The sequence below is a fragment of the Zonotrichia leucophrys genome, unplaced genomic scaffold, assembly GCF_028769735.1.
Source record: "Zonotrichia leucophrys gambelii isolate GWCS_2022_RI unplaced genomic scaffold, RI_Zleu_2.0 Scaffold_69_233693, whole genome shotgun sequence".
Taxonomy (NCBI): domain Eukaryota; kingdom Metazoa; phylum Chordata; class Aves; order Passeriformes; family Passerellidae; genus Zonotrichia; species Zonotrichia leucophrys.
The window spans coordinates 112,759-128,963 of NW_026992274.1; the positions used below are offsets into that span (position 1 = coordinate 112,759).

General features: G+C 49.9%; 1 protein-coding gene and 1 pseudogene across 1 annotated transcript; one reads left to right on the forward strand and one right to left on the reverse strand.

Annotated features, from left to right (window-relative positions):
* LOC135460630 (serine/threonine-protein kinase PAK 3-like) overlaps positions 1-6,757 on the forward strand; it is a 31,914-nt pseudogene extending 25,157 nt beyond the window's left edge.
* Positions 6,758-11,269: 4,512 nt separating this feature from the next.
* On the reverse strand, positions 11,270-15,986 carry LOC135460628 (uncharacterized). The gene is made up of 6 exons (XM_064737527.1): positions 15,582-15,986; positions 13,826-14,011; positions 13,542-13,697; positions 13,281-13,382; positions 12,984-13,056; positions 11,270-12,814 (listed from the first exon to the last, which is right to left on the reverse strand). The coding sequence occupies exons 1-5, from the start codon at positions 15,744-15,746 to the stop codon at positions 13,036-13,038; spliced, it is 630 nt and encodes a 209-aa protein (XP_064593597.1). The 5' UTR covers positions 15,747-15,986; the 3' UTR covers positions 11,270-12,814; positions 12,984-13,035.
* Positions 15,987-16,205: the final 219 nt, after the last annotated feature.

Sequence of the window (16,205 nt, forward strand, 5' to 3'; positions counted from 1 at the left end):
GAGCTGTAATTATTGGCTAATTATTATTGCTCTTTTCATCTCCAGTGGATGGGAAGAGATTGCATTTTGTCTGCATGAGTCTTTGCTGGCACGTGGTATTTGAAAATTGTTCAAAAATCCCAGATGAGTAGTGTCTGACTAAATCAATGATCTCTATATTCACAGCCACCATTTTGTTTTGGAGCTTGATTTTTTTCAAGTGTCTTCTTACGTCCAGGTAAACTAACAAGGATTTCCCTTGGATTGTTGCCACTGTTTTCCATTGCTATGCATGCCAGGAAGACTAGGTGCTTTTTTCCAGAAACACCATGCATGACAGGCTTTTTATCTGGGCTGTTACTAAACTGCACATTTTGCTTGCTGCCCATCTAAGACATCTCTTTTTTCGCAGCTGTACCTTTCTCCTTGAGACTGCACAGATGGCAAACAATGCACAGCCAAGAGGGAATGTCTATTCCTTTATTTTGTCTTTGTCTAAAAGGGACCTGAAAAGAAGAGTGAATCCATCTTTTCCAAACAGCAACCTAGCCATGTACATTCATCTCCACGCCCTTGTTTCCTCCTTTCAGCTACCTTGTGGGTGAGGAACTGTCCCTGGTTATGGAGTACATGGATGGAGGCACTCTGAACGATGTCATCAGCCAGACCTACCTGTCGGAAGATGAGATGGCAGCCATCAGTCGGGAGGTCAGCAATCCCATCTGTGTTTCCAAGGGCTTGGGCAGCATTGTCTGGGAAACAGGGCCTCAGAGCTGGAGTGATTTCCTGTGCCAAGCTTTGTTTCTGTGTAGCTGCTATTCTATGGGCAAGTAAAAGCATCTCAAGTGAAAGGCCTGACAGTGCCCCTGCGCTCCCTGTACTCAGTGCCAGTACTCTTATCTCCTGCTGTTGTATTCTCGCTCTGTCTCTTGTATTTGTATTTGCTGTTCTCCACCTTGCCTCTTTAAATGTTTGCCTGGAGTTTGTCTTCACTGCATTCCTTGCCTGTGAAAGCAAAGGTGCTGGTGGCAGGATTTGAAATGATCAGCAAAGAAAAAAGACTCATTTCTCCCAGTCCTCAGCTGAAAAGGATAGTAGTGCAGCCAAAATGCTCTTTGCTTCAGGAAGGTGACTGGTGTGATACATCCAAGCCTCTGCTGAGGCCAGCAAGAAAATCTTTGTCCTGCGGCCTCCTACCCAAAAGTGATCCACTAAACACCAAAGGGAGGGACTTTTCCTTTCCAAACCCCTTCTTTGTCCTCTGCATGGAAAAAGCATGTCCACTGCAGCAGGAGTCATCCTGGCTGGTTGGCAGGGAACAGCCTACAACAGCAGGTGCTGTTGCTCTTTCAAAAGCTGACGTGCCTTTCCTCAGAAACGTCCTGCTCTGCAAGTGTTGGAGCAGCAAGCTCTTCCTCTCAGTGGCCATTACTGTTCTGCCATTACTCCCCATTCCCCTGGAGAGGGAATCTTTTAGGTTCTTTGTTTTCTTTCTTGTGGGATGAAATCACATCACTCATTTTTGACCTCCTGTTTCTGTTTTCTCTCTCAGTGCCTGCAAGGACTGCAATTTCTTCATTCAAACCACGTCATCCACCAAGATGTGAAGAGCAGAAACATCCTTCTCAGAACTGACGGTTCTGTCAAGCTGGGTCAGTATATTCTTGGTCAGGTGCAGCGTTCCAGGGCTGTGGGTGTGAGGCTGCTTGGAGTGACTGCCAGCTCCCCAAAAACGGTGCTGGTGGCAGTGCAGGGACCCCTGCTGCGAGCTGAGGGCACAGTTGCAACGTGCACAGAGGTAGAAGGAACCACAAGCAGTCAAGAGTGGCCTTGCTCTGTGTGTGTCCCTTCCAGACAGAGGGAGCTACAATCTAAAGCTTCAGGGGAATGAAGTCCACTGCTGTGAGCAGCGTTAAGAAATCTGGGTTTTTTTGGAAGTGGCCAATTCCATACTCCCTTGGCTAAAGCCCCAAGGAAATTGAGCGTGGACAGTTCTCCAGGAGATTCAACAGCACATTCTTAGTCTGAGAGTGGGGAATTCTTTTGCTTGGTTTCCTAATTGGAGCTGGCTTTCATGGTTTGTTGTTTTCTGCACAGCTGACTTTGGCCTCTTTGCTCAGCTCAGCCCTGAGCAGGGCAGACGGAGCTCCGTGGCCGGCGCTGCTGGGTGGATGGCGCCTGAAGTGGTGACAGGTCAACCATGTGGCCCCAAAGTGGACATATGGTCTCTGGGAATCGTGGGCATCGAAATGGTGGAACGAGAAGTTCCTTCCTGGAATGCAACTCCTGTCTTGGTAAGGTGCAAATACTCACTGATTCCGCTGTCTTTCTCACCTGTCCCATGCTCTGTGTGTCATTGGACAAAATCCCATTGCCATCTGCTGGCACCACTTCCACCAAGGTCTCCTTCTAGAAATGCCCCTGCAACACATCAGCATCTGCTGTAGCTTTGGTTGTATCAGAAAGGGAAGTGGCAGTTCAGAAACCTAACCAGTTCAGAAACCTGCCAGTTTGGCCTCCAGCCATGCCTGACATTTCTCACTTGTTTTTTGAACAATGTTGGAACTCTGTTTCTGGAGGACAAGAATTTTTCAGTGGAGAGGGTAGACATGTGATAAACATCCTGAGCAATGGAGGTTAGACCTTCCCAGTTTCAATTTTATAGAAAACATAAGAAAAAAGGAAAATGAAAAGTAAACAAAAAAGAAAAAGAGAAAAAAAAAACCACTACCAAACCAATGCCCAAGCAGTTCTGCTTGCTTTTTCATTTTTTAAACACAGCTCTTCTCTTCCGTTCTGTAGCATCTTTTCCAAACCCTGTGGATCTTCGAAATTTTCAGGCTTTCAAGTCATCTGTACATTGCTCAGTCACGTATGTGGGTGGCCTGGATAAGTTTAGGATGTGTTTTTCTCTGACTGCAGTTAGAATTGTTTGCCAAACCCTTGGCTGTTTCTTGGTACTTTAACAAGTTGATGAGCTTGCAGGCAGGTGCCTGGGCTGGGATCCAACATGGGCAGTTGACACCGGTGCTGTGTTTCTTTACCACAGGAGCAGGGCCATCCCTGGCCTGCACAGTTCTAATGACAGGGAGGGCTCCAGCTCCCCACCATGGCCAGTGGTTGAGCTCAGCTGAGAGTCAGGATAAAACCCTCTTTGTCACCTCTGGTGATGTGGGAAAAGGACAGAAAGCCACATAAATTATTTGTACACAAGGGGAGTGCATTGCCATTTCTGGCTTTGAAATTCTCTTTGGCTTAAAGAGGATAATAGCAAAGTCTCTTTGGTCACCATCTATTTCAATGCCACGAGCACAGAGTTATCATGACAGTGGTGGGCATTTTTACGGAGACTCCAAGGCCTCTTGCCATTGTTATTTTTGCCTATTTGAGATGGATTCTGCAAGTTGAGGTTTGAATAGTTCCAAGTTGGTGTCTTATGTTTCTAAATACCCTCTTGCAAAAGCAGAATGAGCTCTCTCCCTCTGACTTGTCAGTGCGTTAGAGCTTGGTTCCACATGAACCACACTGGATAATGATCAGCCGATGTCTTGCCAATCTACACTGTAACTCCTTGGCCTGAGGAGTATCAGAAAGACCTGCTGAGCTCCATGGACACTGTCAGCTGCATGGAAGTGAGCATCCTTGGCCTTGCTGAAGAAACTGGAGCTCAGCTTAGGTTAGATGCTCTTGAGCAGGAGAAAGGCTGGAATCCTCAGGGGTTTCCAGAGGCCTGCGTGCCCAGAGGGACTGAGTTCTGGGGAGCAGCTGGATGTTTCTGCACATCATGGAAAGGGATTGCCAGACAGCTCAAGCCTCACCACAGGCAAACACTCCCCAGCTCTTCTCAGGCAACATTTGCTTTGGGTTTCAAGTTGTTCCCACTTGTCTGTCTGTGAAGATGCACCTAAAACCACAAGGCAAGCCTCTCAGAACTGGTGTTACATTTCCAGAAATGAAGATAGGAAGCCCAAACACAAGAAAGTTGCTAAGGCACTGGTTTTTAGAGAGGAACTTAACCCCCTGTGCAGTTTCTTCTCACTGGGAAACATGCCTGAAACCTGGGCATGAGGGTCTAAAGGCCACAGAGTCTCTTCTGCTTCTTGTGCAGTGCTGCTGAAACACTCAGTGACCATGTTTCTCTCGTAGCCCAAAGCAACATTCTCCACATCACCAAGCCAGAGCCTGGTGATGTGGAGAGCCTGCCAAAACCTGCCATTTGTTTCCTGGCACTTCCTGGGATGGGCCTACCATTCATGCATTGACTTGTGTAGCCAAATGAGTAGAGGGTGACCATAGGGATGGAAACTCTCCTTCTGATTTGACCATGAAAAGTTTTTCTTTTCCATGTAAGGAAAGCAGAAATTTTCAGGCTGCTGAGAGACAGAGCTGCAGGTGGCTCCTGTGTGTCCCAGCAGGCGTTTTCATCCCAGTACATTTGTGCATGCATCTTAATGTGTCTGTGTTGAAGATGAGATTCCAAATGTTTGTTTCCTTACCTGAGGAATACCTGGTGGATTTCCTTTCTTTCCTTCCAATTCCCATTGTTTTCAAGAACAAAGCAAAAAGCTTGATTGGTTTTGTTTTATGGCAGCTGTGCTTAAGAGACAAGAAGCACTGCAGAGATACTTTTCATATCCTAACCCTTGGATACAGTAGAGTTAGTATAGCAAAGTCCTTCTTCCAAAACGCCTCTCAAGCTGATATGAATCCTCAGGGAAGGAAATGTGCTTGTGCTGATGTAATTCCCACTAACTAGGTCAGGCAATGAAATCAGCTGCCAAGGCAAGATCTGCAGGACAGTGGGAAAGCTGTGGCTGCATCGGGGTTTGGGTTTTTGGTTGGTAAAGGAAAGTCATCTCTGGGTCTCTGCCAGGGCAGAAAGTGCCACTGCAGAGTGGAGCTTAATCAAAGGGATCTGGGAGGGCAGTGACAGATGGGAAAGAAGCAGGTGGAGCCTGGTGTCTCCTTTTTCCCCAGCCCCAACTCCTGATAGCCACAGGAGGAAGACAAAAGCTGCAGCAGCCCAACCTATTTTCATCTTGCCTGCGTGACTTCCTGAGCTGCTGCCTGCAGAGAGACGAGGTGCGGCGCTGGTCTGCCAAGGAGCTCCTGAAGGTAAAATGTGAAGGGGCTGCAGGTGAAACAGGCTCTGAGGGATGGGCTCCTCCTCCACTCAAGTCCAAGGCAGCAGATGAGCCCCCTTCCTCCTCACCTCCATTCTTGGTGCTCTTAAAATGAAAACAGTGAGGAGTCCTAGACTGGGCTGGGTGGCAGGGCCCTGTAAAGGTCCTGTGGTGCAAGTGTCCTGCAATGAGCAGGGACATCTTTAAAGAAATCAGGTTGCTCAGAGCCCTTTGCCACTGGAGCCGGAATGGTTGGAGGAATGGGGCACCTACAAGCTCTTGGGGCAAGCTGTGCCAGGGTTCAACCATGCTCCAAGTAAACAAGTTCTTCCTTAGACCTACTCTGATTAGATGCCCTTTGTGTTTAAAAATATTTGTCCGTATCCCATTGTAACTGGCCCTGTTAAAAAAGATGTCCCCCACTTTCTTCAAAGCCACTCTGAAATCTTGGAAAGTGGCACTAAAGTCTCCCTGGGGCCTGTTCTTCACAAAACTGAATAACTCCAGCTCCCTCTGCATTTCCTGAGAGGAGAGGTGCTCTGTCCTCTGACTGTTTCTGTCGCCCTCTTTTGTAATTTGGTGGAGTGTTCAGTTTTATCTAATGGCAAAAGAATTGAAGTAGAGCAATGCAGGGTACAGAGACATGAAATGGTGGTGGAGGAACCCAAGGAAGCCAGTCCCAGCTGAGCAGTCAGAGATTTGGCTGTGGGCAGGAGGGGCTGTGGGGGGCTCACTCTGAGGGGCCCTGGTTTGTGCCCCCCAGCCCACCCTTAGAGGTTTCTGCCACGCAAACAGGGACAGCTGGGAGGGCCTTGTCCCAGCCCCATCTGCTGCCTGGCACGCTCAAACAGACGGGAACTGTGCCAGGGTTACTGCCAGGCTGTGTGGCAGAGAGGGAACTGCACGGCCCAGTGCCACTGGGCTGGCCCTGCTGGGAAGGAAGGAGCCATCCAGCACATGAGGGGCAGGGCAAAGAAAGGTAGACACTGCTTTCTGTCCCTGTGGGAATCAGCACAGTGCCTGTCTTTCAAAGGCAGGGGCCCATATGAGCCATTGGAGTTTCCTGAAAGGAAGAAACCCCAGGGACAGAAAGCACCATTTCTAGAGCACTGGCAGGGCAAAAATCCCAACAAGATAAAGAAACCTGAATAAATGGATGAGTGGGATTCTGGGCCAGGTTTGCCTGTGATGGCAGGGTCCTACACGTGACTGCTGGGTAGCAGATGGTCCCACTGCTCCTCTTTCTGGGTCTTTTTAGGACCCAGAGCAATCCTGATTGAGCCTGTGAAGCACTGAGCTTGGAAAGTAATGACTCACTGTTCACTGTTGTTTGTCTTTTTGTTGTTTGGTTTGTTGTTTGTTTTTGGTTTATTTGTTTTGTTTTGGTTTTGGGTTTTTGTTTGTGTTTTTTTTCTTTTTTGGTTTTGTTTCTGTATTTGTTTTATGGTTTTTTGGCCTTTTTTTTTGTGAAAAGCATCCATTTGTAACATCAGCTGAGGCTGCATCCACCCTGGCACCGCTCATCATCTCAGTGAAGAGGAGGATGGAGAAGCAAACAGCGCTATAATCACATCAGGACCATTTTCTCCATAGCCATCTCAGAGTAGGATTGTAGAGTAGGACGGTACAGTATGATTTAGAGTAGGATTTAGAGTAGGACTATGTGGAGGAAAGAAAAAAGACTCTGCACAATTTATTGAGAATCAAGGAGAAGCCATTTATTGTGCTTCTAATCATAGTTTATAATTAGTTCCTATCCTGTAGCTTTCTGTAGTCATGCATTGTTTGGTTGCATCTTTTTCTTAATCTAATTGGTAGATGATGTAAGGGTCATTTTATTTGCGTTGCTACCCCTTTGTCTGTCAGCAACTCTTCTGCTTCTTCTTTCTGCTCGCAACATCACCTTTTTATCCACAAAGCTGAATGCAGCTTTATTAAAAACCTGACTTAGTCCTAGAAGGTTAGTTAGTTTAGTTAGCTCCAGAAGGTTAGGCTGGTTGATTTAGTGCCTGTCCATTTTTCTGTAAATACCACCCTAGAGGATTATAGAGTAGGATTGTAAATAAATAAAGTTTCTGAAACTTTAACTCATCTGGAAGAATCCTTTCTTTCTTACCCTGTGAACAAGCTGAGCATTTCCTTCTGAGTTGTCAGCTGTCTCTTAATGGTGCAATGGCTTCTTTGGTGTTGTGAAAAGTACATATTACAGGATAGGCACTTCACAGCTATTAAAATGAATATATATATATATATATATATATGTATATATATATAAATTAATATACTATATGTGTTATGTTGTCTTAGTTAGTAGTACTGTATTTTTTTAAGTAGTGTGGTATGTTGCGGTGCTATGTCATGGTTTGCCTCAGATACCCCAGGTTCCTCCCTGATAATTCCCTGCCAGGTGTGTCAATCATCCCTCCTTTCCACACCCTGACCCCTGCTGAGCGCTGTCTGTCAATCCTGGCATTCCAGAAGGGCGGCGAGTGATTGGCAGAATTCCAAAGATGCCCTCCCCTCCTGGAAGGACATTGGGCCATCCAGGTGTCCTCTGTCCCTTGACACTTCCCCGCCCCGTACCTGGTTGGTGATCCCCGTGTTCCTTCCCTGCCCCTCTGCCCCGGGTAAAAGGGTGAGCAAACCATGCGTTTGGGAGTTCTCCTGGAGCCCTTGCTGGATTCAGAGGCCTGTGGGCCAGGAATAAAGCTCTGGATAGAAACCCTCCATCAGAACCGACTCCTTTCCTTCACCTGGCCTTAAAGCTTCTCCACCAAAGGTAAACCTGAGCTCCTGCGTGCCTGGACTTGCCTCCAAGCGCCCAGCTGCAGCATCCAGCTAGCCAAAAGTGTCTCTGGGGTAAAATTCCACAGATGCTGCTATTTGGTCAGGCAGCAAAGGCCAGACAAGCTCATGTACGTCCCGTCCAGCTATATTGGTAATTATTTCAGTGGTAAATATAGTTTTAGATTATAACATTATGTAAAACAGGGGCTATGTGATGTAAGATACTTTTTTAACTAGCTCAATAAAGGGATGGGGTAATCAAGAAATTCTTTCCCCAGAGATGACAGCAACAGAACACCAAAAGCCTCAAGGGAAGAATTCTTGCGTCCTTATGTGAAATGACCAACTTTCTTCCACCTCCTTCCCGACTTAAAGGAGCCAACAGGATTAAGGGGGAGAACTTGACAATAAGCAGAGAACACCCTTTGTTTGAAAAGAATTTATGCATCATGTATGAGATATATGAATATGCCACAAGCCATTGCTTTTAAGGGCTAATCCTTTGTTAGCGTGTGTGCTTTCGGGGCATAATTGCCCAGGAGGCACCAGGACTGTCCATATGTCTTTGTTTTTATTGTCCTTTACTGTTCTAACTCTGATTGTCCAAATGCTTATTATTCTAACTTCTATTACTATCTAAATAACCATTTTATTGCTACTAAACTGGTAAAATTTAAAAAGAAGGGATTGTTGTTTTTCTCAGTGTGCTTTGAAAGCTGGGAAGACTCTTCATTCATCATCTCCAGAGCACACTGCCTTTGGCCAGAACACTGGCCTGTTTTGGTACATCTATGACACTTGTAGTTGAAGCAGAAAGGGCAATGGCATTTGAAGGCAAAACCAAAGGAAGGATGGAGCAGCCCAAACATCTCGTGCAGATGCAGGCCTTCAGCTGTGACTGGAGAGCATTGGGGTTCCTGACACTTGGATTTGTATCCCTAGGTGCAATGTCTTTGGCTGGAGGAGAGCCTTGCTCAAGTGAGAAAGCAGAAAGATCAGAGAGGGTGCTCAGGAAGGTCTCCTGTGGCACAGAGCTGTCAGCGCCTGTGAGGTGAGAGCGAGCCCGGTCTTGCCCGGGCTGGAGCCCCAGCAGAGCCCCGGCAGAGGCTGGAGCAGCCTGAGCCCCGGCAGAGGCAGGCTGGAAGGAGGCCCTTGGAGCTGCAAGAGGCAGCAGCCGGGCCCTGGGTGCCTCTTCCCGAGAGCGGGCGAATCCTCCGCTCTCAGAGCCCAGGTGGCAGCTGGCTGCTGCCGAGGGGAAGCACAGCCGTGCTGGGCACAGCCCGGCCTGGAGGCATTGGCCGTCTGCAGTGTGCCCAGGAGCAGAGAAAGGCCAAGGGCAGCCGAGGGCCACTGGGCTGGCTGAGGATTCCTCCTCTTCTGCCGGCTGCCCTGCAACTCCTGGCAAAGGCCAGCAGTGTGTGCAGCACTCTGGGCACCGGGGCAGGGAGCCGGGCTGCTCGGCAGGCTGGAGCACAGGGCAGCTCCTTCAGGCCCGGCACTTGTGCCAGGAGAAGCGAGGCCAGCGTGAGGCAGGGACAGCTTGGCAGGGCCCATCTGCAGGAGCCAGCGCCTCACGCAGCTCTGGGAGGAAGCGCCTGCAATCCTGCAGTTCTGCACTGAGCCAGAGCAAAGGTGTGAGATGCAGAGTGTTTGGCAGAAATATTCAGGCCCACCAGGCCAGCCTGCTTTGTGCTCTCTGGCGCACAGCAAGCGCTGTGCAATGCACCTCTGAGCTGCTGGGAGGGAGGCAGTTGGGGATGTGCCTGAGGTGAGCCAAGGGGTTTGCTGAAATGGAATTAGGATAAATGAAAAGTGCAGATGAGTCGAGGGGCCAGCTGGGAATAGAATTGGGATAGCAGGAGACTGCATGTTTTAGTTAAGATTTTAAAATGAGGTAAGAAGCTAAGTTAGTAATACAACTAGCAGAAATCACATACCTTAGTTAAAGAGTACCAAATATATTAGGAACATAAAGCTAGGAGTGACAGGGATAGAGGAAGCAATTGTGAAGAAGCAGAGACCATAGAAATACCTTGCCTTAAGAATAATTGAACAGTTAGGAGAGGCTTGGACCATGAGCAGCAGGTCCAAAGTTCTTCCCAGCTGGCCATGGGAAAAGAGTTCACCATGAGGAAGAAAGCTTTCTTCCTCCCATACAACCACACCCTCATTTCAAAATCCCACCAACCCAGTTAAGGGAGTACAATTGCACAGCTGTAATAGATATTCAGCTGATAAAAAAGCGAAGCAGGCAGGTAAGAATTATGTATTATGAGTCCTTAGAAATCTAAAGTAAAACCTTTTCTGTAGAAATAGAGAGCAGGAGTCTGCAACTCCTTGCACGTGTCTTTGGAAACTAGTTCACATGTGTCCAGCGCTGCAATAAATACCCTTCTTTTCTACTATAATTAGTTGAAGAGTCATCTGTCCATGCTTCAAGGGTTATGCTGGAGTAGTGACCTGATTTGGAAGGGAGCAGAAGAGTTTCAGCAGGCAATTTTTGGAAAAGATGGAAGGCTCTTGTGACTGAAGGGAAAGCCATTTGGAATGGAGTAATGATCCCAAAGTCCATACAATTGTATCTTTGTGTCTGAATTTAAATCAGAATGCTTATAGATAGCTTCATGCAATTTGTCTACAAATTTATCAAAGTCTTCATTCTTTCTTTGACAGATCTGTGTAAAAGATTGAGTGTGTAACCCATCTGAAAGTGCAAGGATAGCATTATATGCTAGTTGTTGGCTCAGCTGCAAGACTTGATCAATGCTCTGAGCCTGGGCAGTGGCAGTAGCCCAGGGCCCCTTGCCAAGTAACTGTTGTGCTGTTGAACCATACAGAGGATCACCCTGCACTCCAGGTCTTGCTGCTTCTTGAGCACACTTTTCCTCCCAGCTTTTATGACACATCACCTGCTGATAGGGTGGCATTCTAAGTCATATCATGGTATGCACATCAGCTGGAATTAATGTGTTAGATGGAAAAATATACTGCAGAAGTGACTGTGCAAGTTGGGATTTTCAACTAAATTGTGAAACTGCCGCTCTCAACTTTTCTAAAATCTTCCAATCGAAAGGTTTTCAACCTCTACTTGCAGCATTAGTTACTACAGGAAAAGCTTCTACATCATTGGAGAGAAAAGTCCCTTCTACAATAGTTTCTGGAATAACTTTTTTCTACTTTCATTTCTGAGCTGCTTCTATTTCAGGGTCACATTCCAATTCTAATTCCACATTCTTTGCAGCGTGAGAGGGAAGATTTTGTTTAACTGGCTCGAATGCTGGCTCAGAGACAGAATGAAGGAGTTTTTGCAAGACAATGGCCATATTCAGCCGATGCACAATCCAGCCTGCTTGTAATAATGGACAATGAACACCTTCACAAAGAATGAATTATTGACATGTTCAGAATTGGGGTCGGTATATCCTTGAAAAAGATACAAGAAGAAGAGTCATCAGGACTCGGCAAGTTTGTCAGCAAGCTTGGCAAAGTGAGACATGGGTGGGCCAGACAACCACAGCAAGATGCATAAAAAATTAGATGATCCAATCAGAATTCTAATTAAGATGTGTGAACACCTAGGATTAACCAATCATGTATTAGCTAGAGACACGTGGATAGCAGAGACTTATTTTAAACAGAGTCTTTTAAAGGATAATAAATTTGGCTTCACTAGATCATATTGGTTACGGTGTGATGTCCCAGAACCTCCATGCCCTGCAGCCTGTTCCCGCAGGAGGCTCTGGTGAGCCCCTTCCAGGACGCTCCGCTATGCACGCAGCCCTTCTCCTGGCCGCCCAAAACACTCCTAGGACAGCAGGACACAAGCTGGCTGGCTCTGGGCTCAGCACACCCCAAACAGAAGGGCAGGAAGACGCAGCGGCTGTTTTGCAGCCCTGCCCAAGAGAGGTGGGAAGGGTCTCCTCCCTCTGGTCTCACTTGGTTGGGTTTCTGACTGGGCCTGAGGCAGGGGCTGCCATTGCTCACTGTGGGGAGACCAGAGTTGCCAGAACCACACCGAAGGTGCAGGCACTGCCTGACAGCGCTGCGGCCACTGGGACCGTCGCGCCTCCGAGTCTCAGCCACTCCCTGCTGCTGCTGCTGCTGCTGCTGCTGCTGCTGCTGCTGCTGCTGCTGCTGCTGCTGCTTTTAGGCACACCCAGAGCTCACTGTTAGGCCACGACGGTCTCTGCTTCTGCCCTCTTCCTGTCCCTGTGTAGGGATGGAGCACTGCTGTGCTTTCAGGAAGCTCTCTGTAAAACCTTCCAGCATTGCTTTGCCCTTGGTGGATGCCTGCCATGGAATCCCGCACAGCTGGGTTTACAGCATTTTCAAGCTGGCTCTTCTAAAACCCAGGGTCCTTGTCCCCTTCAGTGTGCTCAGCACGCCCTTTAACTCCACGGTGCTGTGCAGCTGGAGCAGCGGGACAGGCACCTTTGCAGCCTGACTGCCCTTGTTCCTCTCTGCCCATGCCCAGAACACAGCAGACAGGAGAAGGGCAGCAGGGCCCTGCGTGTCCCCAGGCTCAGGATTTGCGTCGCTTCAGCTACATGGAGACACGGGTCAAGTGAAAAACCCAAACTGTTCATTAAGGGAAAGCAAAGGTAAGGGGTGAGCTGGGAGGCAGAAAAGGGGGATGGGCAGGGCCTGAGGGCTGCAGGGAGGGGGCTGCCAACAGGGAGAGAGATGGCAGGAGCTGCTGGAGCTTCACACAGGCTCAGCTCTGAGCAGCCAGAGCTGTGCCTGGAGCTGCAGCTGGTCCATCCTGTTCTGCAGGTGCTCCCATCTTCAATGGGCACTTGAAATCGCTGATGGACGCTGGTACATCTGATCCATCAGACAAAGTCCTGCAGATCTTCCTTCAAAGATCATCTGAAGCAGTTTGCTCAGGCACAATGGACTCTCATCTTCCTTCAGGGCTTGAAGAGCTGGAAGAGAGAGGAACAGAGCCAAGGCAGAGGCCAGATTGAGGAAATCCAAGGAAAGCCTCCTGCCAGGGCCATCCCAGCCGGCTGCAGCGGCCCAGGCGCGGCTCCCGCTGTAGCCAGGGCAGCAGCTGGGCTGGGGGCAGGGAGGGGCGTGGGGCTGCTGGCTCACCCATGAACCTGAGGGCTGCCTCTCGCAGGGTCCTCATTGGGCTCTCGGCCACTCAGCTCTCGTTCTGCAGCAGCTGCGGGGAGCGCCAGCAGGGAATGCTCGGCACAGGCTCTTCCCCTCAGCCGGGCTCTCCCTGCCCCCAGCACCGGCCGAGCCGGCCCGTACGGCCCAAGGCAGGGAGCAGCAGGGTGGTTGCAGGCTGGCGGGCCCTGTTGCGGTGTGCTGGGCAGGGCCACAGCTGCCGGCCCCCCGCACCGAGCACCGGGGGCAGGGCTCGAGGTCCCGGGCTGTCCTTACCAGGCTCTCAGCAAACTTAATCCACCGCGCCTTCATCAGCAGCTCCTCAAGGTCCATCCTTCTCAGGAAGCATGCCGCACAAAGCAGGGCTTGGAAAGAGGCCTGGAGAGCAGCAGAGAGCTGCAGGTGGCACCAGAGCCGAGGGCACAGGACCTGTGTCCCTGTGCCACGGCCATGGGGAGGCTGGAGCCCGCCAGGTGCCAGGGCAGGAGGCGGCCATGCCCCCTGCCAGGGATGCGGCACCGTCACACAAAACCTCACCTTGGCCACGTACAGGTTCTCATCGTGCCAGCGCAAGAATAGAGGGAGCAGGCTCTGGTTCACGAATGCCGTGAGAAGCTCTTCCCCCTCTTCCACTACCAGCTCCATCACCTTGTAAAAGAGTTGAATGGAGAGCAGCTGCACGTGGCTGTTGTCCTGGAAGGAAAGGAAAAGACCTCAGCACCAACTACTCCAGGCCCATTGAGGCAAAGGCCCAGAACTGCACAGAGCACAAAGTTTCCAGCTAGCATCCAGTGCCCTTGGCTGGGGGCACAGAGCCTTACGTTCTCAAAGTGTGGCAGGAGGGACTCAGCCAGCTTCAGGGCAGTGACGCTGGGTAGTTGTGGGATCTCAGCACAGCAGTCCTGATATGCAGAGACACCGAGACAACCGTTGGGGGGCTCAGAGGTCCTGGAACATGGCCAGAAGTGTCTGGTGGTTGGACTTTGACCCAGCACAGGAAACATCACCTGTATGAGGATGGGAGAATCACAGGGGATAAGTGGTGAAGAGATTGATTAGTTATGGTGTGAAACACAGGGTTTAGAATTTCGGTACAGGGGGGTGTTAGGGAGACAAGATGGAGGAATTGGGGCGTGTCCTGTCCTCCTTCTTCTTCTTGTCTTCCATCTTCTGTGGTGGTGGTGGCACTTTGAGATTGGTTCTTTCTAAAAGTGCACTTGTCAATAAGGATGAAAGGTATTGGGGGGAAAAGGTAAATATCTTATACATAGTTTTGGGTATAAAGAAAACTGACTGCCCCGAGGGCACGCAGTGTGCTCATGGCTGATGTGCTGTGTGGACCTCTGTCGGGCCGAGAAAAGATATTGTAGATAAAAAATTAATAAACACTGAAGACCGAAAAAATCTGAAGACTCCTTTTGTCCTTTGGAGCGCGGGCTGCCCCCAAGGCTATCCCGAGCCTTTCTAGGCCATCAAAAACAGCCGAGATTGGGACAACTGGCATCCGCTGGGTAGGCTACTCCCACCAAAGGGAAACAGGATATCAGCCCTGAAGAGCCGAGACTGAAGGGTCGACAGGAAAAGCTCCGGGTTTTGACGAAGTCCCAGGAGAACACGATAACTCCTGGGGAGACATGCCAGAAGAAAAAAAAAAAAAAAAACGGCCAAGAGAGTGTGAAAAAGACAGCAGTCACTGAGAATTACATCTCTCAGCTTCTTCCGAAGAAAATTCGTAGCAGAACAGTCCGCATCGGAACCAGAAAGGCGCCTCTGGGACCACTCTTCTGTGATCTGCTGGACAGAGATCAGGAGCCCTCGGACTGCTCTGACGACAGACATTCAGTAAGAAGGTCAAAAAAATTAAGAACATGGGCAGCACATTTTCCCAGGAACAGCTGGGAATTTCATCAGCCTTACAAGGCATAGCACAGACATATAGGGTCGGGATCCGAAAGAAAGAGCTGAAAGAGCTCCTGTTGTGGGTCAGGCTTAATTACCCATTTTCAGGAAAGTGTCTGTTGTTTGAAGTAGGATTTTGGCAAGAAATTAATAGGCATCTCTATCTCCTTGCCACAAAAAAGGATGAGACAGCTTTGTAATTGCTGTTTCCAGCAAGAATTATGTTAGAAGGCATTTCTGCGCGGTCAAAATGGCTGGATATGCAACAGAATGTTGTGGCCCCCTCAGGAGCAGGAGGAAGAGAGCAAGGTTCTAAACAGAAATTGGCTCTGGCCCCAGCTAAACAGGGAGGAAAAGCTCTCTAGGAAAGGGAGCAGGAAATAATGTCATTGCCTCAGGTCCCACCACCTAGGAAACCAAAGAAACCCCTAAAATGCCCTGAAACCCCAGAAACCACAGGGACGTCAGGCTCCGACTCAGAAGCGGCAGGGTCGGAAAAGGGGGCAGAGGGAGAGAGAAGGGAGTAAGGCAGGCGCTTTCGACAGGCGCGGCGGCGGCGCTTTCCCGCAGCGCAACAGTGGCGGCGGCAGTGCGCGAGGGCGCGGCGGCGGCGGTGCAGGCACAGGAGGGGGCGCGAATAAGGAGGTAATGAGAGATGCGGGGTCTGGTGCGGCTTACGTGAAAATGACGCTGGAAACAGCAGCTGCTCCGGCCGGCATGGTGCCGAAGGCGCTGCGAGGGGCAAGGCTCGCGAAAACCCTGGTGGGGGGGGTCCGAAACCAGCGCAGGAACGTCAGACACTGGCAGCGAATTGGGGGAGACTGCGTGGCCCCGAAAGGACATCGCAGAAAGACGTAGGAGACGCGCGGTTGTGAAGTCAAACCCGGAAGCAGGGCGCAGAGGTCTGCTCGAATTGCGGAGTTGGCCTGGGTGCCGGCAGGAGGTGGGCAGCGCGCACCAGTGGGAGGAGTGGATATACCGTCAGAGGAGGAGGAGAGAGAATCAGGGACAGACCAAAGGGAGGGGATTTCAGAGGCGGAACGGGAGGGAGAGAGTGACGTCAGCTCAGGAGAGACGGGGAGCGGCTCCGAAAGCACGTATGCGCAGAGAGCAGAGCGCGGGCGGAGGCGGGCTCGTTCCCTTGTGATGTCTCGGGCGAGGAGGGGCTGTGCTCGGGGTTCCACATCCCGGGGCTCCACCGCTTCTCCAGTCCCGGTGCCTTCAATCCAAATCCTTGGAGTTTAAGCCTCTTCCCTCCAAGGCAGGCGCACACGTATTCTAACTCCATTGTCAGTTGAATTA

Excerpts from the sequence above, each read along its gene's own strand:
- LOC135460628 (XM_064737527.1), bottom strand. The coding sequence starts at position 15,746 with ATGTCCTTTCGGGGCCACGCAGTCTCCCCCAATTCGCTGCCAGTGTCT. Across the intron at positions 14,012-15,581 it reads GTTTCCAGCGTCATTTTCAC|GTGATGTTTCCTGTGCTGGG; the intron begins GTAAGCCGCACC and ends ATCCTCATACAG. Across the intron at positions 13,383-13,541 it reads AGAACCTGTACGTGGCCAAG|GCCTCTTTCCAAGCCCTGCT; the intron begins GTGAGGTTTTGT and ends GCTGCTCTCCAG.